This window comes from Astatotilapia calliptera, chromosome 9 (assembly GCF_964374335.1).
Source record: "Astatotilapia calliptera chromosome 9, fAstCal68.1, whole genome shotgun sequence".
Lineage (NCBI taxonomy): Eukaryota > Metazoa > Chordata > Actinopteri > Cichliformes > Cichlidae > Astatotilapia > Astatotilapia calliptera.
The window spans coordinates 17,579,650-17,603,839 of NC_137430.1; the positions used below are offsets into that span (position 1 = coordinate 17,579,650).

General features: G+C 38.6%; 1 protein-coding gene across 2 annotated transcripts in view; it reads left to right on the forward strand.

The window, feature by feature from the left end:
• The window catches only part of stau2 (staufen double-stranded RNA binding protein 2), a 103,785-nt gene that overhangs the window by 5,105 nt on the left and 74,490 nt on the right, over positions 1-24,190 (forward strand). For both annotated transcript variants that reach the window (XM_080306472.1, XM_080306471.1), the window contains 3 exons: positions 1,376-1,511; positions 16,958-17,117; positions 22,633-22,740. In XM_080306472.1, the coding sequence (XP_080162598.1) occupies positions 1,376-1,511; positions 16,958-17,117; positions 22,633-22,740 (404 nt within the window). The remainder of the gene's footprint in view (positions 1-1,375; positions 1,512-16,957; positions 17,118-22,632; positions 22,741-24,190) is intronic.

Sequence of the window (24,190 nt, forward strand, 5' to 3'; positions counted from 1 at the left end):
GGTCCACATCCTGTGGACAAGAGTATCCAATGGAATAAATGGCAAATAAACAATGAATGAACTTGATAAAGCTGCTGCAGGGTCAGGTCTTGGGATTATACACTCCACTTTACTGTCAAACTGTTAAAATACTTCAGTGGAACAGAGCCATTGTCAAGAATAGGCTCACAGTTTTTAAAGTCTGGTCACCATATGAAACATCTTGTTGTAATTGTTCCATCTATTTTTACTGGTCATGGTAAAATCACTCCCTAGTTTCCACGTAGGAGATGAAAGACAAAATCTACAGTCATCTGTCTGTGCAAACATAAATTTTGCATTTCATCTGACATAATATTAGACTCCAGCAGTTTACCCTAGATATTTGCAGACACGAATCAATCCTGTGCTTTTTTTATGGCAGTTTGCTGTGAACAAGATCTAAAATTACGACAGCACTGTGAACATTTTTCAGTTTTTTAACCTGTTTACCAGAAGCAGTTTCATTTTCTTGCAGATGGTTAAAACCAAGTTTGTGCTGTTCATTTCTGTGTGCACACATCTGCAGGAATTTATAGTTAGCATTAAAACCCATGCATTTACACTTCTAGTAGCTCGCCTTGTCTCATCCTCCTAAAATTGGAAACAATGTTTAGATTTTTTTAATTGAAACTCACTAATGTTCATTCATTTTAAAGTCTGGTGTTAAAATAAAAGTATGGATTGGATGTTAGCACACTGGATAGAGCTAAAAAGTCCATTTACAGAGGAAGTTAATTTATACCTGTCTGTACAATCATGAATTTAAAGTGCAATGCATTTATGTACTTAGGGGGCATTTTGGTTTTTCATCTGAGTGACTTTTCTTCCCAGCATTGCTGCCAAGCAACTGGGAATATTCAGATAATTGATGTTCAAGGAAACAACAAAAAACAGTATAAAGTGTCTCAGTAAAACCTAGGAACAGGCTTACAGTTTATCACTAGCCAAATTAATACCACTAGTCTGGACTTACCTCCCTTGCCCTCTGCGACTTTGTAGTGGTAAAAGGCCTCAAAGCCAGGCTTTTAATGGGATTAAGAAAGTCCAAAAAATCCTGTGATAAATTATGCAACATCACTGAGAAGTGGTGGTATTAGTGGTGCATGCATCCTGAGGGTACTTTTTACTTAGAATGCAGTTTCACGTGGCAAATGTTAGGCTGCACAGTGCAGCTTTCTGCCTGTGTACCTTTTCTAGAAAATATTTTGTTTCCATCTTTTTAGACTGCTTGGACCATTTTAAGCCATTTTGTTTGCTGCTGCCAGAAAAAGAAGTTCACATCAGTGTTTTTAAAAACCTCCCTGTCTTGGTTTTAATCTTTTCCGTGCTTGCATCTGCAATCTCACTCACACAGGCAGTATAACACCCACAGTTGAGCTGAATGGTCTGGCCATGAAGAGAGGGGAGCCGGCTATCTACAGGCCTTTGGATCCCAAGCCGATGCCCAACTACAGAGCCAATTATAACTTCAGAGGGATGTTTAACCAAAGGTGAGCTCCCAAAAATGAATGATTTGATTGGCTCAGCTGTTATTCATTTTAGTTTCAAAGCTACTTGCTGATTGGTTTATTGTTCAACCTTTAAGGGTGGGGGAAAATTATTCATGACAAGATGAGCTTCTTTTTTTTAAGTAAAGTCTTTTATACTCACCTTTCGACCTGGAACCCCAACCAAAGTTAGATTTAGGTTTTCTTTGTTTTACCATCACTGCTGCATTGTTTGTAACAACAGCACATGCTTGCTGATTCTAATGCAACAGCACATGCTTTATCCAACCACCAAGATTAGCATTTCTCTTTGTTGTGGGTGTCGATAATCTGCGATAATATACAAAGGAAGAGAGGGTCTTTGACATTCATCTGACTTGGTGTGGACATGGTCTTGATAAATTTTAGATGATGTTTCTTTGATCCCAACTGGCTTAAATGTGTGTCAGGCATGGCTCTCCGCTCCATATGTTTTCTAAACTGATGAACGTGGTGCCCTCATGGGTTCCCTGTGCACTCTGTCTCTGTCAACTTTCTTTCGTTGTTTTTTCTGTGCTGGAGCCACCCGACCATTTCCTAAACTCTGTAAAAGTGCCACAGAGGTGCAATTAATGATCTCCTCTCCCCCAGGAGAGAAATGCTATGTAGGTCTGTGAATTTGCTGAGCTAATCCAGGTATACCCTGTTACTCCCAGTTAGGAAAACAATGGGAAATCTGTTTTCTGTTTTGGACAGTGCACAAATAGTTTGTTTGGCTTTTAGTTTTATCCCACAAGCGTATCTTCACAATTTTACTCAACTGTCAGCTTAGGATAAACATTACATTTAGTTATATTAATTAGTCTCCTAAATGCTATATTATTTTAAATACTGACATAGTTTGTGATTAAAACTTAACAGAAGTTGAGTTATGCGGCTCCAAAAAGTGCACTGTTCCTAATAAAGTTAGTATTCATCTAGGATTGTTTGACATACTTGGTGTTATTTTCAGGACACATTATAATCCCCTCAAGGTGGCAGTGTTTCCTCATGTAAAGTCCCATAACACTTCTTTCAAGGTGCCTAGTGAAGGCCTTAGATCCCATTTTGTAACCTGCAAGTTAGGAATGTGGTGAATTTATGAAAGCTTTTCTGTGTGTATGGGTTCAGTGTTGTAATCATAAGGATTTTAAATTAACATCTTCAATATTAAAGCACTAAGCAAAGTGAAATGTCATGAAGAAGAGATTTTTTTCCATCTATATTTTTGTTCATTAATGTTATTAGGTGCAGCATTCTGCCATCAGTTCTGCTGAGCGCAGTTTATTTTTTAAAAGATGTCAGTCAATCAGTTGCACTGTTGGGTAACAGAGTGTAGTCAGGAGACAGTCTAGCATCTGGCTTACATCTTCTACTATTTGATCCATGCAGGAGCAAACAGGGGTGAAAGATAAATGGGGTAGAGGAGAAAATCTGTTTTCCAGCATCTGTCTGTCAATGTCATATGTCACAGTGTGGAGACAGGCAGTATCTATTCCTCATGGCCTGTTTTGTTTTCTTATGGCACTGTGTAAAGGAAGCAGAAAGGGGGTTGGAGGACGTGTGTGTCTCAAACAGAAGTGACATAAGAAAGACATTTATTATTCCAAGGTCATTATGTTTCCATGAGGTCTCTTTCTTTCAGTGTAGTCAAGCCCCGATTAATGATAGTAAGACCTTCTGAATATGAATTCTCTTACTTAGATGACTAACTATGTGGCAGAGTGACAGGCCATATCCACAATCGGTCACCTTAATGATGGTGCAGGGAAACGAAGGTTTCCTCATGCCCATGCCCTTACCTATTATGATGAATAAGAGTGATCCAAAGTCATGTTGATGGAAAATCTGACCATTAAAAGGGCAGTCTGGCTATGATCTATCAGCGCGCTAATCACCGCCCAGACCAGTATTGATTCATTCAGAAAGTGCCCTGATGAGAAAATACAGCGATAATATGAAATGTACATTTATCAGAGTCTTAATGAATCTTATTTATGGCGAAGGACTTATGCATAATTCTTTCCCATCCAAGTCCATCTTTAAATCAGTGATTCATCTCTGCTATCATCCAGACGTGACCACACCATTGAACAACAGTGATCAGCTCTCTCAGTCAGTTACTGAGCTGCTATGAAACATGTGTGGAAATTTAGCCTGAGTGATTATGAAAAAAAATGATCACAGAATCGGAAAATATTTGTGTTATCATGAAATCTGGTTACATCAACCGTTTTCACGGACAACCCCTGTGTTATCATTGGAACACCTGATTCCAATGAGTCATACTGCGCTCCTCCAGTTTATCCACGACGCTCCCAGCTTTCCTCCTGCTGCTCTGATCTCAGGGGGGCGGGGCGCCTGCATCCTGCATTCTGTCAGAGTTGGAATTTGGATAGGACTTTCCCTGTTAGAGCAAAGCTTAGCGGCCTGAAGCCGCCTACCTCCTCCCAGTCCTCATTTGGTTATGACACCAACATCATGTCTGTTGGAAGAACAGTGGGCTGAAATACTGGGGGTGCTTTGCACTGTGACATTTCCTCCTGTGATGATGTTCAGATACTACGCTGGCCATTACTGCTTTCTCTGTAGGAAACTGAGAGGAAGAGTGACTCACCTTTACTGCTGAAAATTCAGTGCCTGTTTTATATTATATTGGCCAGTCTGCTGTATGTAGGAGAATAAGTAAAGACCCAATTTGCTTTGGTTTGTAAAGCATTTTTAGATCAACTGTGAGAAACATTACTGTTTATTAAATCTCTACTTGTATTGAGAAACCCACAGATACGTTTTAGTGGCCTCTAGCTCATTGGATGGATGTAGTGGTTCGATGTCATTGCTCCTACTGACCTTGGTTCCAGTCACAGCAGGCACTTGTTTTCAGTGGAATAACTTTGATAAATCCACTACATTTTATCCATTTTGCAGTTAGTGAGCATTGAACATAGAGCATTTAGCAGATAAAAGGGGGCTTGAATAATACTGAGCCTACACTGAGGGTTAAATGGGATGTCTCGTGTGTTTGGTTTCAGGGTTGAGTACATGGGTGCACATCAGCAATAATTACAGGGAATGCTTTTACACATAAAGGCCTGCTTTGAATATATTGGTGGACTTATGATAAAAATAATTTGAAATAGTGTTATACAATACATAAAATTACATGAAATCAGGAAGGGCAGAATATTTATATTCACTATTAATGCCACTGGGTTATTTGTACCAGTGTCCCCCTTTGAATAGTCCCGCAGAGAGTTCACTTATAGCTCAAATACCCCAACTAAACTAATGAACTATTTATCAGGGCAAAACAAAAAAAGAAAAAAAAACAATTAAGTGAAAATTCTTTACATTCATAAATCATCCAAATAATTTTTATGGTATAATAAAATCCATTTTCATTTTTAATAGGCTGCTTGCTGCTGTGCTTTGTTAGTCACTTTGATGATTAGAGAGGTTACATCTGCATGTTGTTTTTGAAATGCCTCCCTGTACACAATGATGCCACTGCTAAGATGATATGCGTGGGAGCATAAACAAAAAAGACGAACTCACGGTGAATTAAAAACTCATCCTCAGGATGGTTGCTATAAAAAGATGGTTTATTCTGTGATGCTTTGTATGACGCTAACCTCTTTCGGGTAAAAAGAGTACATCTTCGAGTGTTATTTACTGTTCTTGTTCTTTATGCTGTAAGAACAGTAAGAATGCTGTTGTTCTCACTGTTCTTGATCAGTTGTACCTCCATGTCCACAATTTATTATAAGTAGACTACAGTACTTGAACATATTTAAAATGTATGCAAAACTTTAGCTTTGGAGGTGCTCATATGGATCCTGCTGCTGTATGATGCTTAAAGGTATGTAATTAACACAGAAGAAAGACTCCTACAAACAACTGGAGGGAACAAATTTAACTTTAGGTCCTGTGAAAAATTACATTCAGGGTTTACAAATATATCAGGTATAATTTTATATTTTTTGGTCTATACACAGGCCTCAATAAATGCTGCATATTCCTCAATTGTTGAATGTCACATCATGTAAAGGGTTAATCGCCTTACAATTGTGCTCCAGACTTGGTCTGTAGCTGTATGGAAATGTCAGTGTAAAATCACTTTCACGTAAGAACTATAAGAAGAGACAGTTGCAATGGAAGGATATTTGAGTACCCTTCCCATGCCTTCAGGAAAACGGTATAACATCAAACAGCAATGACAGCAGCACAGACACAAAGGGCACACACAGACACACAGGTGTACTTTGTCATCTACATTTCTAATTGGGACAACCTGTCCCATTGAAAAGGCAAATCTGCCCATGAGCGCTTTTTTATATTCAACATTTCATGTCATCTCCTCTACTGTGGAGGTATTAGATATCCTCCGAGGTTCCCTTTGCACACACAGTCATCTTTTTTTCACTCACTTTCTCCCACTCAGGTTTATTTTTCTGTAGTGCTCTCTGGCCAATTGGGCTTTGTAGTCTCAAACGGCCTAATCGGGACACTGTGTGCTCTTTTGTCCAGTAAGGCATTACAGATACAGTTTTCTTGCCCATCCAAACCCCCCAAGGTAAACTTCAGAGGAGTTACTCCTATTGCATTATTCCTTAAAAATTTTCCACATATTCGTGTGTGTCTCTAAATCATAAATTACATAAGTAGATAAATTAACATTGGCGGAAATCCAGTCTAAAGGATAACATGTCTTAATTGCACAAATGGGTGTAAACTCATAAAGCAGTGTTTTATTGAAGAGACTGGGGGTGGAGGAGTGAAATACAGATCCAACATAAACAAATGCTTGGAATGATTTGTGCTCAGCAGACTCACTGACAAAGAAGTCTGGGCTCTCCTTTCATCTCCTCTCTTCTGAGTGGATTTTCTTGTTTGTGTATCCCTGTGTGTCCTCCTCTCCTCCTTTTCTTCCTTGATGCATTGAATTTAAAAATGGAACTGAGGCCATGATGTACAAAGTAGGCTAAATCAGTGGAATCACCTTTCATAATGCTGCCTTTTAGGATGTTTGTCAGGGGGAGTCAGAGGACTAAATAGGCATTTTTACAAAGAACATTTTTGCATTTTTCGCAAAAATAACACTTGAATCTCTTCTCAAGAAATTGTGCACTTTGCTGCAGCGCTCAAAGCGATTAGCCTTACCTCCTTAGTTGCTGTGCAATATCAGTACTTTGCAGTAAACATCTGTCAAGAGGAATGGTTGACGTTCCTGGCTGTTTGCTGAGTAATTTGGATCGCTCTTTATTTAGGGCATTAGACACCAGAACCACATAACACGCATCATAACATCTGCACCCATTGTTGGCATGGTTCATCACGGGTTAATGCACATCAGCTCATAGGGACACATTACTGTCCTACTTTCTGGTGCTGCAGAGTATTAACAGCAGCAATTTCATTATGTTCACCCATTATGTCTGTAAATTGGAGTGCACCTAGTGTAGTCTCCAGAAAAACTCCTGTAGTTTTTTGTGATCTCATTTAGACTGTTAGATTATTTCTTAAACATTGCCACCAGGATACGGATTGGCAAATTGCACTTAAAGGTGTTATACCTGTAAGAAGTGTTTCAACTGTTTTGTAGATAGACATTTCCAGTTTAGTTTATAGTTCAGGGCTACACCCAGATGTTCTAACCTCAGTCGTTGTAGGCGGATAGGTTCCTGTTTCTGGGAAAACAGATTCAAAAGTTTTTTAAACCACATTTTGAACGAGGTCCACATCACAATCATCATTCTGCTGCAGTTGAATCCATCACTGGAAGATGTGACGAAGATTACAGAAATATCACAAATCTATTACAAATTTATCCTTGGTTTACTTTGAATTGAATAAAGCCAGCAGCAGACACACGGTTGAAATATGCATCTCCTCCTTTTTAGGAACTGTCATCTTGCATCATTATAATTTTCTTCAGAGCGTGCAAAGTCAAAACAGAGTTTGTTTTTTAAATGATTCTGCATTTCTTCTTTGGTGGTCCTACAAGTGGAATCATATCATCCAGTCTTTATTTTACATCCTGTACAGTAAGTAATTGACACTGTGTTTCTTTCTCAGCATAAGCAAACCACAGTTCAGCCAAAAAAAGGGGAAAAAACACTTTTAAGCACACATCAGCAGGATATTTGCTTGTTTAAACAGCTTTGTTCTCATCTGGTTGAAAGACTCAAAGAGCAGTAAGCAATAAAGAGAAATAAATAGTATTGCCTAGAACATTGCCTTTGTCGATAAATTAACTAGTTAGCCTGCTGCTAAATCACTAAATTTGCTATTTTTTATTTCTTTATTAGTTGTATAGTATGCAAATATTCATACATACTGTCTCCTATCTGATGCCTGGAGCACTCAATTAGAGTGCTTCATTAATTTTTAGATGCATTAAATGGCAAAAATTGTGCTGCATATTGCTTTAGAGATGTTGGTATAAAAATACAAAGTAAAAACTGTGACAGGCATAATGGCTGACACAGAAACCACATCGTAATAATCTGGCCATAAGAAATTCGTAGTATTTATTTTCAGAAAATGGCATGAGATTTTAACAAAGCAATTAGTTTTTCCCTTTTAATGACAATGAACATAAAACAGCAGGTCTCAAAGTAATATTCTTAATGAGGACAGAAGGCTCTGATTTTATGCTGATCCTCAGCCAGCCATTCCTCTCAGTCAGCCAAGACTTAACAATTGGCACTAAAAGGGCACAGGGGCTAAGAACTGTTTCTTGCTATGTCACATAAATGCACAAGTGGTATAATTGGTTTGCGCACACTGGCACAGTCTTCTGTGCTTAAGAAGTCAGAATTATTCACGCGATGCCTGTTTTCAGTCAGATTATTAACGAATAGACTATTTTCCAGTGGTTGCTTTTATTACTAACCTAATGAAATCAAGCCTTGTTTTTTGTTTTACTCTAGCACATTAATATTTTTCCCTGGAGTATGCTACCTGTCAGTTTCGCTACTATAAATGATACTATCATGTATGGAAACAGTACTTAATGCACCACTGCAGCTCAGCAATAGAGCGGGCAGGACCTACACACAGCTGTGATGGGAGTACAAGGAGGGCACCAAGACAGCACGCTGATTACAGAGCATGCACAAAAAGAGCTTTAATCTCTTGTAGAAAATGAAAACCACAACAGTAAAAACAATGAACACTGTCATTTTTGACAATTTAATTAAAATAAGTCATGAAAGCTTTGGTTTATGCACAGCGCCTGTTCGTTATTCCAGATTAATATCTTCTGTCCTTAAAGTCGGTGATTTGAGTTGTCCATAAGAGACACCAGCTGTCTGCAGTACAAAGACACAGCCATGCATTACACTGGAGGAATATGAGGGAGGAAATAGATTGCTCCCATGGTGAGCTTTAATGAAAATCTACAGAATGTAAGGTTTAGTTATATTAAATCTCTGATTTAATGCAACGGAGAGACAAACCAGTCGATGAATCTTGAACAAAAATCTATGGGAAAATTTTATGTCACTGAATGTGGCAGTTCTTGTGACATATTCCACCCCTTCCCCCCAAAAGCCAGTCATCTGCAGAACCTAGAAGCACTAGCCAATCATCTTGGCGTCGTGAAGCACTCTACATGCACAGTAGAAGTTCAACCTATGGGGCAAAAAAGCTTTTTGAACCTTATTGTGATGGAAAGTCACCAAGACTATTAATTGTTTCTTAGCAGAGTTTACTGGTGACTCTACATGGACAGCTTTTTCTCTCCCAGTTATAATGAAAACTGCCGTTATGGCTCCGTCAAGGGCTAAGAGTGGCAAGACTAGCTTTTAAGGGATGCTAAATGAACTATAAAATGAGAGCTTCAGTCTTAGGTCGACACTTTATTTTACTAAAGTTCTCTCACTGGACACCTGAGTGATTTGACACGTTGTTGTATGTTTGATGTTTTTATATTGAAATGCCACGAGATTCTAAATTCTATAACACTAAAGGCTTGACAGCAAATCTGTTTATCTCTGTCACAGTTGCCTAATGGAACCACTCACTGAGTAGCACTTATTGTGACTTTTGTGAAACTGACACAGATCCTACACTCTCTCTCTCTCTCCCATTATTCCTTTCTGTTTCTGTTTGTGCTTTCAAAAACCTCCCTTTGTCTATATAGTATTAAAAACAAAATCTAAAGCCAGACATTGTTTTAAGCTACATTTTCAAGCCCCTTAACCAAAAGCTTATTTTTCATTTGTATAGATTTAGATGGGTTATAAATTGGTGTTAGGGAATAAACAAATGCTTTCCATTGACACTTTCAAAGCTCTGGGTGGTCTTTGGCTGTCACTGTTTTTGTCTAATGATCAACATAACAGAGAGCATTTATGCATACTGGACACTTTAGTGGGTACGCCTTGCTAGGTCTATGTTGGACCTCCTTTTCCCTTCAGAACAGTCTTAATTCTTCATGGCTTCAACAAGGTACTGGAAACAGTCCCCATTTTGCTCCATGTTGATATGATAGCGTCACACAAGCACTATTTTACCACATTACCTAGAAGTGCTCTATTTGATTGAGAGGCCAAAATGTTCCAAGAAAATATCCCACTCTACACCACCAGCAGCAACCTGAACCATAAATACAAGGTAGGATGGATCCATGCTTTTATTTTGTTTACGCCAAATTCTAACCCTACCATCTGAATGTTGTGGCAGAAATCAAGACTCGTCAGACCAGGCATCGTTTTTCCAGTCTTTGTCCTGCTGTGCTCTTCTGCTGCTGTAGCCCATCTACATCAAGCTTCAACCTGTTGTGTCTTTTGAGATGCTCTTCTGCATACTTTGGTTGTAACAAAGGGTTTTTTGAGTTACTGTTGCCCGTCTTCTGTGGTCAGAGCCTCAGTTGTGTGCCTGATATAACCATATTAATAATAGCCGCTCTTAGTGACATCAGAAAGAGCCAAAAGTATCAAAACTTGTAGAAACTTTGGCTTCTATATGTTGATCCATTGATCAACATCCATCCATCGCATCCATCGGTATAACAGTATATATGGGAGAAAAAATAACCCTGAATTACCCAGCGGTTTTAGATGCATTGCAGATCCCCCTTAAAGAACTTGAATATATAATAAAAACGTCTGTAGTGTTTCATACAAGTTATTAACAAAAGAAGACATTGGCCATGGACATATTTGAGTTAAGCACCCATAATCTTTGTTTTTGAGTTTCATGTACAGGGGGCTCCAGAAATCATGCTTAATGAGCAATTAGAGCCAAAAAAATGCTTTCATTTGGAACCACTCCTCGAACATCACACTGGATCAGCTTCTCCCATGTGGATTAGTGGTTTGTAACCTCAGACAGGGTCCAAAGAAATCTTAATACACAACCTAACACCATGACACTAGATGTTTTGAAAACTGTGTTTACTTGACAACATGGGCTATTTTCTCACACCGCTTTGTATTTTGCATGTGCAATCGCGTGAGGCTGAAGTGAAGGAGAGCAATCAATGATGGACACAGGGAATGAAGTATGGAAGTTGGGAGGGAGAGAAAACAAGTAAAGGTCTGGCAGGAGTTTGGAAGAAAATGCAGCTGGTGGAAGAATGAGTCTGTCCAAGTTTTTGTATTTTTTTCCCCCCAGATCTCTGTCACCCTTTTGCTTCCAGTGCAGTCCCATCCCCCTTCAAAAGCTTAGTGTGTGTGTAAATGTGGTTCCATACATACCGCTATTCATGTTTGTATGTGTGGTTAGCAGATCTTGGTATTAAAGCTCAGTGACCCTGGAAGACAAGTAGGCCAGTACCCTCCCTCATTCATGCTCTGTCATTTATCTGTGTCTGATTGGCCCACTTTTTTCTCATTGCAGCATTTTGTTGTAGCAGACTTGTTACCTTTTCATCCCATGTATAAGAGGAACACATAAACGATGCTTTACTTACTTTAAAGCTTTTGGTAGATGGGCTAAATGGAATGGGTCTCAGTATTTTTCCTTTGTTAAAACAGAGCTTTTTTGATTTTCTTTATTTTCTGTCATGACTCTTATAATCATTAATGCTCAAGTTATAAAAATAACAACATCAATGAACGTGCAAGTAATCTTTGATCTTAAAAATGCTCTAATGTTGAGTTTCAGGAAGTTTTTTCGAACCCTTTCTCCCAGTGATGTCAGTGAGAGTAGAGAGGGCCCATTATGGTCGCCACATTGGTTGTTTTGTGAGCCAACTGTGACATCACCACAGCCCTGCCACCATTTATACAGCCACCGAGGGCGCTCCAGACTTGCCGCTGTGAGCACAGAGGCCCCACCCACCTCCCGTTGAAACCTTCTGTTTGAGAGGGGCATCCAGTCAGATGAAAGCTGGCTAATAAGGAAGGTGAAGGATATAAAAGAGCTGGTTTCAAATAGTGGATGAAGCGAGTGTCTTTGTAAAGATCCACTTTGAGTTAAATAAGGTTTATTTTGAACTGTGAGTGAAGCAAAGCTACATTACTAGAGTCTAAGAATTATTCTGGAAATGAGCGTAATAGATTTCTTTCAAATCTGTAAAGCCCATCTTTGCTCTCACAATAGCTTTAACTCATCATGTCAGAGATTCCACAAGTTGTTGTAAATATTCTTTCTGGTGAATACTGACTTGACAGCATCACTTCCTTTCTTTGGAGTCGTCAGCTGCATTTTCATGCTGTAAATCTTTTTTGTCTGCCATGTCCCAAAGGGCTTCTTTTGGATTCAGATTCTGGACTAAACTCATTGCCTTGTGAAATTTATGACACTGGTGTGAGGAAAACAGTTTTCCTTTCAAGCTGTAGTACAATTTAATATTAAAAGTAGTAATTTCAAGATGGTAAAGAAGTGAGAAGGTGATGCAACTTCTATTTAAACGCAAAACCATGATGATTGGTATTAAGGGGCTCATAATTTGCCACATAAATATTTCGCTCACCATTAATCACCACTTCCACCATCTTGTATTAATCTTATATTAATGTTTTGTTCTGCACTGTTTCCACTGAAAGTTATGAAGTGTACTTCCTATAAGAGGGCTGGGGGCATGGGGCGCACCAAATTAGGCTTTGTTAGTCAAACATGTTTGAAGAGAGTACGGGTCATCTTGTCTTAGCCGTCGCTCAACAGCTGATTTAGAGCTTTTATAGTAAAAAGACTTTTGTTAGAGAAAAAATACTCTGATGTGAAATGTGACCTATGACACCATACTGATACTGGCTAAAAATACTTTATCCCATGCAATACATGTTTTTTTAACCATAGTGTAGTGGTTAACACATTCAGTTAACACACAAAGGACTTGTGTCTCCTCCCTGCTTCAAGACGGGCCTAAATATTTATGCCAAATCACTAATATAGATCCAACTACTGTTGCGACCCCTTAGAAATAAGAGACCAGCCAAAGGAAGCTTTTTTAAAAGCATATTTTAAAGAACATGTGTGTTATATTTAAGACGCACAATCAAATGAACCCAGCAGCATAGATCTATGCCCAACTGTAAAAATGTTTTCAGAGCAACAGCTCAACACAGAATCAAATCTGCAAAAAAAAACAACAAATTCATCTTTCCACTGTAAATGCGTTCATTTATATGCAACATGCACTTTTATATAACAAACGATATTGTTGCGCTATATTTTCAAATAACTGAAGAACAGTTGAATGACATCATGATAGTGGAGTGTTTCTGAGGTCATGCTTACCTTTTTGTTTTTTCTCTTTCTGCCATCTCTATAAGTCCTTGAGCCATCTTGAATTACATTATTGATAATATTGATTTTTATTTATTTATTTATTTATTTATTTTTACTGACTGTGCAGAATTAATTTGATTAATTTGGATGATGGGTCTCGTATATTTAATGATGCCTAACTTGAAAAATGAAGGCAAGGAAAACTAGCTTTAAGTGTGATACATTTTTATTAAATTTCCTGTGGTAAAGGCTCTCTGACAGTGGTATTTTTCTCTGTGTGAGTGTGTGAACATATCGTTAGTGTAAGAATTTACAGATTTACAGGCAATGAAAACAAGTCTGTTACTGTGAATATAAATATACTGAGAAATAATAAAAATGTCAAGGTAGAGGCTGAGAAATCAGCTCATTTAGGAACATATATAACATATAACGATTTAGAGAGGAAATACTTTTCATGCAACTGAAAATGGTTTCCAGCTCAAATGTCACACTGTCATTTTTAGTGATAATTAATACGCCAAATGTCCAATTTCCCAGCAGGCCTGTGTGTGGCCTTGGAAGGAAAAAAACTAGAACCTTTGAGTGTATCTGTCTCTTTGTATGTTCAGACATAAGTCTTTGAATGATTAAGATGAAAAAGTAATATCACATGGCCAACATCAAAGAGAGCCGCAGGGAAGGTTGTGCCTTCAAAGTCAAATTCATTACTCACTGCTGAACATTGATGAGTTATCATTTGATTGAGCTGCAGCATTTGGGGTTTTTTTCCCCTTGAGTCATAACTAGATACGCACATGCACTCATCTGCGTCATCAGCCGACACAATTTTTGTTTTTTTAATAGTTTTTCTCTTCCTTTTGAGAATTTTCCAAACATTCCCTCAGATGTTCTGGTTCAATTTGCTCTCTGTAGCAGGAATAACAACAAAAATAATGATTGATAACACAGACCATGCTGGTTTAGCTGAGGTGTTTCTCTTTCGAGCACTAATGTGATTTTCCTGCCGTGTGTGTGTAATTTTTTCGGAGTGTATATGTGCTCGCCTGTGTTCTTGGCTTACTTGCTTGTGTGTAAGCCACTACTTTCCCACGTTGTGGAGTCGAGTCTCCCACAGGCATCCCTCCACGTCCCCCTCTCTCTCTTCTCCCTTTCTTTTCTTTCCCTTTCTTCTTCTCTCCTTCTCTCCTTCAGTCTCACTCCTCTCTCTCTTTCTTACCCCTCTTTCTGTTCTTCTCTGCACCTGTATTCAGTGCTTCAGCCCCAGCTGCTCCCGTCTCAGCTCTGCGCTTTTGGCTGGAGCCCATGTTGCACTTGGCATGTCCTCTGAGACCCTGGGGCCACACTTGACGTGTGAGGGCCAGACAGGCCCCCGCCCAGGGAAGGCCCCTGTGGCCAGAAGTTGAGAGCAGACGAATGAGAGGAGGCCTGTGGGCTGGAGAAAGACCTGCTGGAATTCTGGGAGTAATATGCTGACTCATTCTTAGGCCTGCTGAGCAAGACATTAAGAAAATTCAAGACAAAAAAGGGAAAAAAGGGAGGAGAATTTAAAAAAGAAGCAATGTGTAACTGTAACAGATATGTTATCTTTAATCATTTTGAAAAGAAATTCATGGGGAAAAGCTGTAATGCCAAGTGAGTCATGTTGTTACACAAAGAGGTTCATGATTGTGACATTTGTCAACAAACTCCAGGAACCTGTAACAGAAGTCTAACTTGTGAGTGTATAAAATGTTTTTAAACCCTAATCTGTGGCACAATCAGCCAAATATTTATACATTTTATCAAGTTTCATTGGTGAGTCGTGAAGTGTTGAAGTCAAAGTTATGCCTCTCCCACTCATTTCTTGTTAACTTGAACTAATCTCTCGGAAATGTTACCAAGATGGTTGCCAAATGGCTCGAATTTCTTCTAGGAGACCTTTGTGATGCTGTAAGTAATGAACGAATGTTTTTATTGAACACTGTAAAACAATTATCAGTGTTAATCTTAATGAAGTCTTCAAGTTAGATTTTATTGTTGGTTCTTAATTACATAGGCACTTGATGCAGTTTCCATCAGTTATGGTAAAATTGGAATTTCCAAAGTAATAACATCTTGGAACAAGGCAGGAGTCGATGAAGAATTTAAAAGTAAGAGCATGTTTGTCACTACGTCAAACACTTGGCCACAACTGTCCACAGTGAATTGTTTTTGACTAAGAAGGTACTTACGGTTACTCCCATGTTTCCCCAAGAGATCACCAACGTGGATGGATCCTAATATTTAATTTGGCACAGGTTTTGACGCCAGTTGCTCTTCCTCACCAAACCCAACCATTTATTCGAGCTACTGGCACTAGCACAGTAACTTTTTAAAAAATGTGTCTCCTCCCTATCTTAAACTGGGGAACTTTTGCAAGTAAGGTGAATTTTTAATGATGACACGGTGGAGCCACTGTAATTTTTGAGATTAAATCCCTGAAAAATATCTAATCCCCAAAAGGAACTGAAATAAAAATGAACTGAACTGAACTGAGGCCATGATCCCCATATTGTGAACCCCAACTCATATTGTGTATATGGTAAATTTCAGTATGTTGTTAGCATTGTGATGTTATCATTAGCTTAGTGCTCCACTGTTGGAAGCTGCTAGCATGGCAGCTCTTTGTGTTGTTGTACTGTACGACACTAGATAATAAATTAATGATAACATAAGGCCTTGATACCTTTTCATTTAATAACGTGCATGTGTGCAGTTTGTTGAGACAGAAACTGCAAAAGTTTCCATTGCACGCTGATTTTCCTGTCCAGCATCATCAAGCTTCTTGGGTTTCCCCAAATTCCCACACGCACCCAATCAGTTATTTGGACTATGACACCAAGTGGGATGTTGCTCTATAGAAATGTGAACACAGAAAAAAGGAAAGCTGTATATCTCTAAAGGCAGTTTCAGTTTTCTACAACCAGTCGTTGTACAAGACAAAGATGTCACTGTATTTACTTAGTATAGATATAAAAGGTTACGAAAAAATTAAATACAGTTTGGGAACCAGACTCGAGTCAAGACCCATTTCCATAAATCTTAACTGCTCCTATCCATTTGTGTCGACCACATATGGTGTCTGTATGTCCTCATGAGTATAAGTGTAAATTGGCAGAGAAGAAAGTGAACAGCGCGGCGGATATTAAAAAAAAACGTCTCTCTTCTCTTATTAGTTTTCCCACTATTTCTCTTTCCTTGTCCTCAGTCCAGCAGACGTTCTCAGCCCTTCTCCTACTGACCCGGGAGGGGGGTATCACACACGCAGACCTCTAAATCTGCTCAGTGACAGCTCAGTCCCACTCTGTCAGGACCCAAAGAAAGAGAGAATAATCTATGTTTGGGGCAAGAAGAAAGAAGAGAGGATATATGTCCCTGCGCTTTGTTTTGCATGCCTGAGCTGAGATTCAATAGCACTGCATTTTTCAAGTGGTTGGCCAACAGGCTATTGTGTAGTAATTGACCCTGATGAAGTAGTGGGCCTTTAATTTGGAAATGGTGTAAACGGTGAGAATTGATAACTTGGCTCATTATGTTAGAGCCAGTTCTTTCCCTAGCATCTGTTTTTAAAGCGGATGTAAACCTTCGCTTAAGGTTAAGGCGACATATTGATCGTTTAATGTCCTTTAATGTGCACTCCTGATCTGCCATATTTTGCACTACTAGTTTCGTGATACATCTTCTCTTCTTGCTAATGTTTTTTTGTGGGGTTTTTTTTTAAATTCCAGGTACCATTATCCTGTTCCTAAGATCTTCTATGTGCAGCTGTCTGTAGGGAGTCATGAGTTTATTGGTGAGGGACGCACTCGCCAAGCAGCCAGACACAACGCTGCCATGAAGGCCCTGCAAGCCCTCCGCAATGAACCCATCCCTGAGCGGCCACCACAGGTAAACACGCGGAAACACATAAAAACAGAAAGGTTACAATAACATTGCATATTTCCCAATGTTTAACCTGCACTTACTAAGTTCTACTGACTTCTGACTGAGTCTTATTGACTTACGGACAATTTTGGACAACCAAACTTGTGAATGTGATAACTTGAGAACAAGTTGATGGAAGATTTTTAATTCATTCCATAGATGCATCTACTGAAAGTCTCAGACAAGTTCCACTCTCAGTGACCTCGACCTCAAGGTCATAGGTCAGAGGTCATGTTTTCAGAAAATCTTCTGAATGTGATAACTCAAGAAGGAAGTCACCTAGGATTGGTAAATGGACTGGTTCTCATATAGTGCTCCTCTTCTCTGAGAATTCAGAGCGATTTTATGCAACTTGCCTCATTCACCCATTCATACAAGCACTTTTTTTCTACACTTTTCCTATGTAAGTGCTTTCGAACATTCACACACCGATGCACGCTCCGGATGCATCAGAGAACAACTTGGGGTTTGTATTTTACCCAAGAATATTTGAAAATCGATACTACTGGTGCATCGAATGGAAGGCTGATGGGTAGCATCTGAACATTCTGTGATTGTCTTACCTGGATGACCGAGCATGCATCAAGACAGTTGTACTGCCAGGTACACGCACAGAAAATCATGTTAACTGTTGACATCCAGAGTCCATCCAGGACCTCATAGATTTGAAACAGATTCAGAAATTCCTCTACAAATAGTGACGTAGTTCTCAGAGTTCATATTGAAATTGTTGAAAGCGACATTGAACTTTACTTTGATTTGGTTCAGAAGTAGGATTGACTAGAGTTCAATGACTGGACAGTAGTCCTGTTGGTCTCGTCACTTTTTCTGAGAAAGTGTTTTCATTATCCAGTGTACTTTCTTTACAGTCTTTATCCTTATTCTGGGGAGTGTACACACATGGAGTTGGCTCGTACTTATATTTGGGCATGTTGAAATACACTGAAAAAGAATTGAAACTAGTGGTGTTCAGTACCATGAGTTTCCTACTAAACCGATACCAAATAAAAGCCCTGGCTGCTATTCATGATATAAATCTGATACCTGTTCTGCACAACAAGTATCACTGTCAGTATCAACGTGACGGGTATTGCTTTCACCTAGTGTAGCAGGACCTACTACAAAGGCAGTTTTGAGTACTTTAGTGGGTCTTTGAATGACTCTCTGGAGGTCTGGATGGATTTTAACATATAGATTCACAAAACCTTGCAGCTTTGAGAATCCTCAAGTTATAAATATTTCTTCTGCATCAAAGTAATCCAGTGGTAGCTGTCAGTCCATCCGATTATAGACAACTTAAGGGGAACATTCGGTTAAACTGGCAAATGTAATTTTCTAAAATGTACACAAATACAACACAAATCAACAGAATTCAGCTTTGAGAGCTTTGTACATGCTTTCCAGCACCCACGAGCACACAGTCTTGGACATCTTATGGCTGCTTTTTAAGCTTTGGCAAAGCTAATAAACACTTAGATTGTTCCTCTGTTCTTTGGAGCCTCATCTGCAGCTTTCATCCTACCCACTGTTATAAACGCCTTCATTAATTAAAGGTGGAAGGATTTTTTCTTTATTTTGATTTGGTGTTGCTTAGAGGATGCCTCTAAATCATGTTTTGTAATATTTCTGCAGTTGCTAAGATGATTGCATATTCACCTTTCATCAGATTGAATCCAGATTCACCTCAGCTCTAATTACTCCAATGTATAATTTAAGCCCTGCAATCTCCATAGTTTTAGTTTGCACCTGGCACAGGGTTATTTTCTCTTCCCCTGTTTCTTTTTTCTTGTGCTTTTCTTTCTGCCTACTCCCAGTGTCATTGTACCTTTCCAGAGTTTCCCTCGGGCATAGCTGTTAACTGTTGTTATCATCTCCCACCGGAAATCAAATTACCCCATATCCTCACAGCCTGGCATCGCTGATGGTTATTCAAAACGCTTTGGCTCTTCTCACTTGCCTGCCTTGCTGTCTTGTGGCGTCGGCCTCCATAAATGAGCTCTTTGTTTGCTGCTGCTTCTGAGTCTTGATTTACAAATTGAGGAACATTCTGTCTACAGTATACGTCTTTCATTCTGTCTCTGCATGAGTCTGTGTGATCCTACATGTGTAAGTGGGCGCCCTCCGGCATAAAATGTTTCTTTTCACCACGGGCTGTCAAACCTTTATTTTGAGGAAGACCGCAGGTAAATATCAATGACACTGTAATTATACTGTTTATACACCAGTGGGGCAACAAGATATATTCCCGGGAATCATAAAACACCTGCAATTTTAATGATTAAATGCTTAAATGAATGACTATATCCCCACTAGTGAGTTTAGCTTTGAGCTAGCCTTCGTTTCTTTATACTGTGGTGGGAAATTGGGAAATAGGTGCAGTGACCTATTAGAACATGCAAACATGCAGGCCTGAACTCTCTTAGAAAAGCTATCTTGTCATTTCTTTAAAGGCACAGTAAGTAATTTTTTTAGTTTCTTAATAGAAAAAACAGATACTATACTCATAAATATATGTTACCATATAAGTTACCTCTTTCAAAAAAATGATGCATTCTCATAAACGTACTAGCCTCGAACCATGACAGAGACTCCACTGTGACTGTAGACCTCTCTCCTGACTCCCTCCATACATATTGACAGTGATGATAGGCCTGATGACTGTTCTTTTGTCCTCCACTTTATCAGTTTCCTCACATTTTTTTAAGGAGATACTGCACAACATCCTGGAGTTGGGACAAGTGTTTGGTTAGAAGTTATTTGTTGGTGCAAAAAGACATGGGAAGAGGAAGTGTTTTTTGCATCAGGCTGCTCATAACAAATTGTTTCTTTGCTAAATTGTATGTTATGTGTAGATGCACATGCACTCATTCTTCCTTTGATTTAGGTACCAAATTAATTACACCTGAATGATCCATAGGTCAATGTTAAGCGTCTTAACAAACAAAATATTCTCTGAATAGGTCAGGTAAATTGTAAAAGCAGGTAATGTCCAAAGAAAAACTTTGAATTCGTCAAGACTGCTTTCAAAAATTACAAGAAAGCCTGGCTCCTTGAAACAAAGTTTAAAGAAATAATAGCTAGGGCAAGATTTTTGCACAGTTCTGTATATGCATGTTGCTCTGGGAAAAGTTAAAAGCTCAAGGTGCAAGCTCTGTGAAACAAACAAGCTTGCCTTTAATTTTACTGAATTTCATTTTCATCTTCTGGGAGCCCCTTCTTCCTATCCTTCGATGATCCCTTTTAAAATCAGTTGACCTAAATATAAAAATGAAATCTTTTTCTTCTTTTCATTGACAATAGCTACTTCAAGGTGATTGTTAATATCTGAGAGTTCTGTATGGGTTCTTCTTATACTTATATTTATATACTATTATATAAATAGATGAATTGCTGGAATCAGAGTTAGCCCTCTATTTGTCTTTGTCACTGGAAGGTTGCCAGGTCTGCTTAGTCATTCTGGTTTGCACCCAAACTTATCGAGCAGCTTGTTAATGCAGCTTTGAGATTAATTTATGCTATTAATCAAATATATCAGTGAAACAGAAACATGTGATCATGATAAATATGAATCCAAATTAGAACTGAAATTAGAGCAGTGGGAAAAAAATGAGATGTGCTCTGAGTCACTTTCAAGTTTCTCTCATGTCCGTGTCTATACAGGGCATTAAGCACATTAGATATGTATTGTGTAGTATAGCAGTGCTTATTTATTAGTTAGCCATAGTTGTGACAAATAAAAAATAAATACCAAACAAATCATTGTCACCACCTTTTATTTTTTTAAACCTAACCAGCTCTCTAAGGTTCTCTTGAGGGAGTAAAACTGTGTCTTTAAAATGCTATTAATAATAATAATGGCATAAAAAAAAGCATTAAATTGCCTTAAATTAAATTCTGATCCATTTTAAATGTTTTTTGTTTGTGTAGAGGGGGAATAAGTAGCATCATTGTGTGCTACTTATGCCCTCTCTACATATTTAGATCACGGGATGAGTGTCCATCCTTAAGGCCATGTTATTTTTTAACAGCCTTTACTCCAATCAGCAGAAAGTTAGCTTTGTTTTGTTTTCACATTAAATTTATTTCACATTTCTGTTCTGAAACTTAATTAATACTATGTAACAAAACTGTTGCTGTTTCAGCCTCAAGTTTAGTCCTCATTCTGTTTGAAAGGTCTAAAAAAGACTTTTTTACCTGCTTGCAGGTATAAACAATTTTCTACAGTTTACAAGTTCTTTCTCTTATCCCTGAGTTGAGTTCACACTGCTATGTCTCCAGTTGCTAGTCCCCGACCAATTGGCAAGTAGTTGCTGAAAGTTGCTGGCAATTGCTAGGCAGCAACAGCTGATTCATAAACCTGTGACCTTGTTTTTATGTTTATGATCAATATCACACTAATGTTACTGTGTGATTAATGCCAATCTAAGTGTCTTAGACCAAAATAGAATATGGCGTATATCTCAGCATAAGTTAGTCACACATGCCTCTTACCATCTGTATGTCTTTAACCCAGTGGGGTAGGTGCAGTAGGACTCCTTCCTGTGAATTTTAAGAGACCTCACAGTGTTAGTCATGTGCCATCAGGTCATGTACTGAGGCAGGAAAAGGAAAGGAGTCCAAAGGGAAAGACTGCAGTCATTCAGAGTTAATCAGACAAAAAGTGAGACGGCTACATTCATCAACAGATAGCACCAAAAAACCCCTTGTTGTGTGCCTGGTGACGTGATATCTGTGTTGCAAACTAGGTTTTATCATCAGCAGAGGATACTGTGATGACAAATTGAAAGATTTCAATTCAAACATTAATGGGAACGAATTTAAGAATTACTGTAAGTTGCTCTTATCACTAGCTTCGTAATTTCAACCGTAAGTTCAACCCAGAGCCGTCATATGTTAAGTCCAGAATTGCTTCATAGGTTAATTAGTTTTTGCTTTTGTGGGAGACAGAAAATAGTTTTAATTTTTAACGGTGAAATGTCATCGAGCCTGTCTCTTAGATATAAATGTGTGATTCTCCCCGTGAGCGCTGATCCTTTGATCTTAAGCTTTTCTTGTTCTCTAGTTTGTTTTAAGGAGGACACAGTTTACGATGTTCACAAATTATAACTGATAATTTAAGCTGGAACAGTTTTTCACTATAAAAATTTCAAATTTAATAGAAAATCAATTTAAGAGGCCTTCCAGTGCAGACAGAGGACCACCAGTCGTGTCCATGTAACCAAGTTTTTAATTCCATATCAGATAAGGATTGTCTCCAGAATACAGACAAGCTTCTCGTTGTGGCAGGTTGGCCGACGTCCACACTGCTGGTGTGCAGTTCAGTATCGTCCATGTTTGATGACATGTCAAACATTGAGTCACTGTTCATTGGAAATTGTGAAAATAAAAAATAAAAAATTCGTTATCATTTTACCATTGTATCAAATGACAGACCTTTGTTAAACATTTCCCTCTTTCGAATCTTGTATTTGTTTTCCAGAATCCAGAGGAAAAGGGGGAGACGGAGGAAGGCGCTGATGCCAGTAAATCAGAGATCAGCCTGGTCTATGAAATTGCCCTCAAGAGGAACTTGTCTGTTAATTTTGAGGTGAGAACGATATGAGAAATACCCACAAGGATATGTTCGTGCAATGTTATTATTATTGGTACCAAGGGGAATTGCAAGTTATGATCTTCCTTGAAGTAATTTCAGAAGGAATGCAGAATGAAGATTAAACTGTGCAGTGAGATGATGTGTAAATAGTCGTGGTGTCCGGGGTTTATGTAATGTCAAAATGTGGGAAGTGTTTCTAAAATTGTTTTCATCAGTAGCCGTGTGAAAAGATAACATGCTGGAATTTGAAGGAGTCACGGTGGGAATCCTTCATTAATAATGCATTTTTTTATTATTATAAGGACGGACGTTTCCTTTACTTATGCGTCAGTGAGCTCTGTTATCTTAGTGAGACACATTACATATGAGAGTGTGTTTCAGTGCGGTTATGGAATTGATTAAGCATGTGGGAATGGATTCAGTGGTGTGGTGTTGTGACTGGTGACTCAGCTTAGCTGGTGCTAATCGAGTACAAACCCCTAAAAGACACTTTACTTTATTAAATCACATTTCAATCTAGACACCCATCCCTGCCCAGAAGGCAAAACGGTTATACAGCACAAGACTGCAGAGCTTTGTTCCATTATTTGAGTGCTGTGCTCTCTGAGTAGGCTTTATTTGTACAAACTTACTGTTAAATTTAACTATGATGACAAAATCACACCATTCAAAACTCTGCCTCTTAACTCGTTTGTTTTATGCTTAACTAACTTAAATTCGGTTCCTGAGTCAAGCTCATTGTACTGACTTTACATTGTATCTGATTGTTAATAGACTCATTTAATAAGGCTTTAAAACCAGGCTTATTTATGAATGAACTTTACTTACTAGCATCATCTGCTAAACCAAGCTTCAATATGTTATCAGAATTCTGCCTTTTGCCATTAAAACAGGGATTACATGTGTTTCTGAAAACCTGAGTAAAGGCACTTGGTAATTCTGTGCATTTGGCTCACTTTTGGTTTTACAGTTAAGGATGTGTAATCATTGTATTCAGGGATTTTCGTTTTTGTGAAGTACATTGTCTGTCATGTCTAATGCCACCTCAGGATGGGCTTTCTTGGCATACAATAGTTTCTGTTTCTTAATCACGGCTGCTTCTGGGAAAAGCTTTTTGCATCAGCTGGTAAAACCCGACATCCAAAACTTAAAACATTGTTCCCCTCACATGGTCCACTGGATATGACCAGGATTAAGTTCCTTACTAGCTTTGCCCGACAAGATTCCTTTGGATTCTACAGGGAATCCTACCACATCTTTTCTGACCATTAGAGTCACAACACAACTTTTTTTTTTTAGTCCATGAAATCTAGTGTGTCCTTGTATGACCCTCTGGTTCAGTGCTCCTTGGCTTTCACCATATCTCAGCTGACTCGTCCAATATTCTCTCCCTCATCGCTCCCCACTTCTTCTTCTGCACTCAGCAAGGTGCCAAAAACAAGAG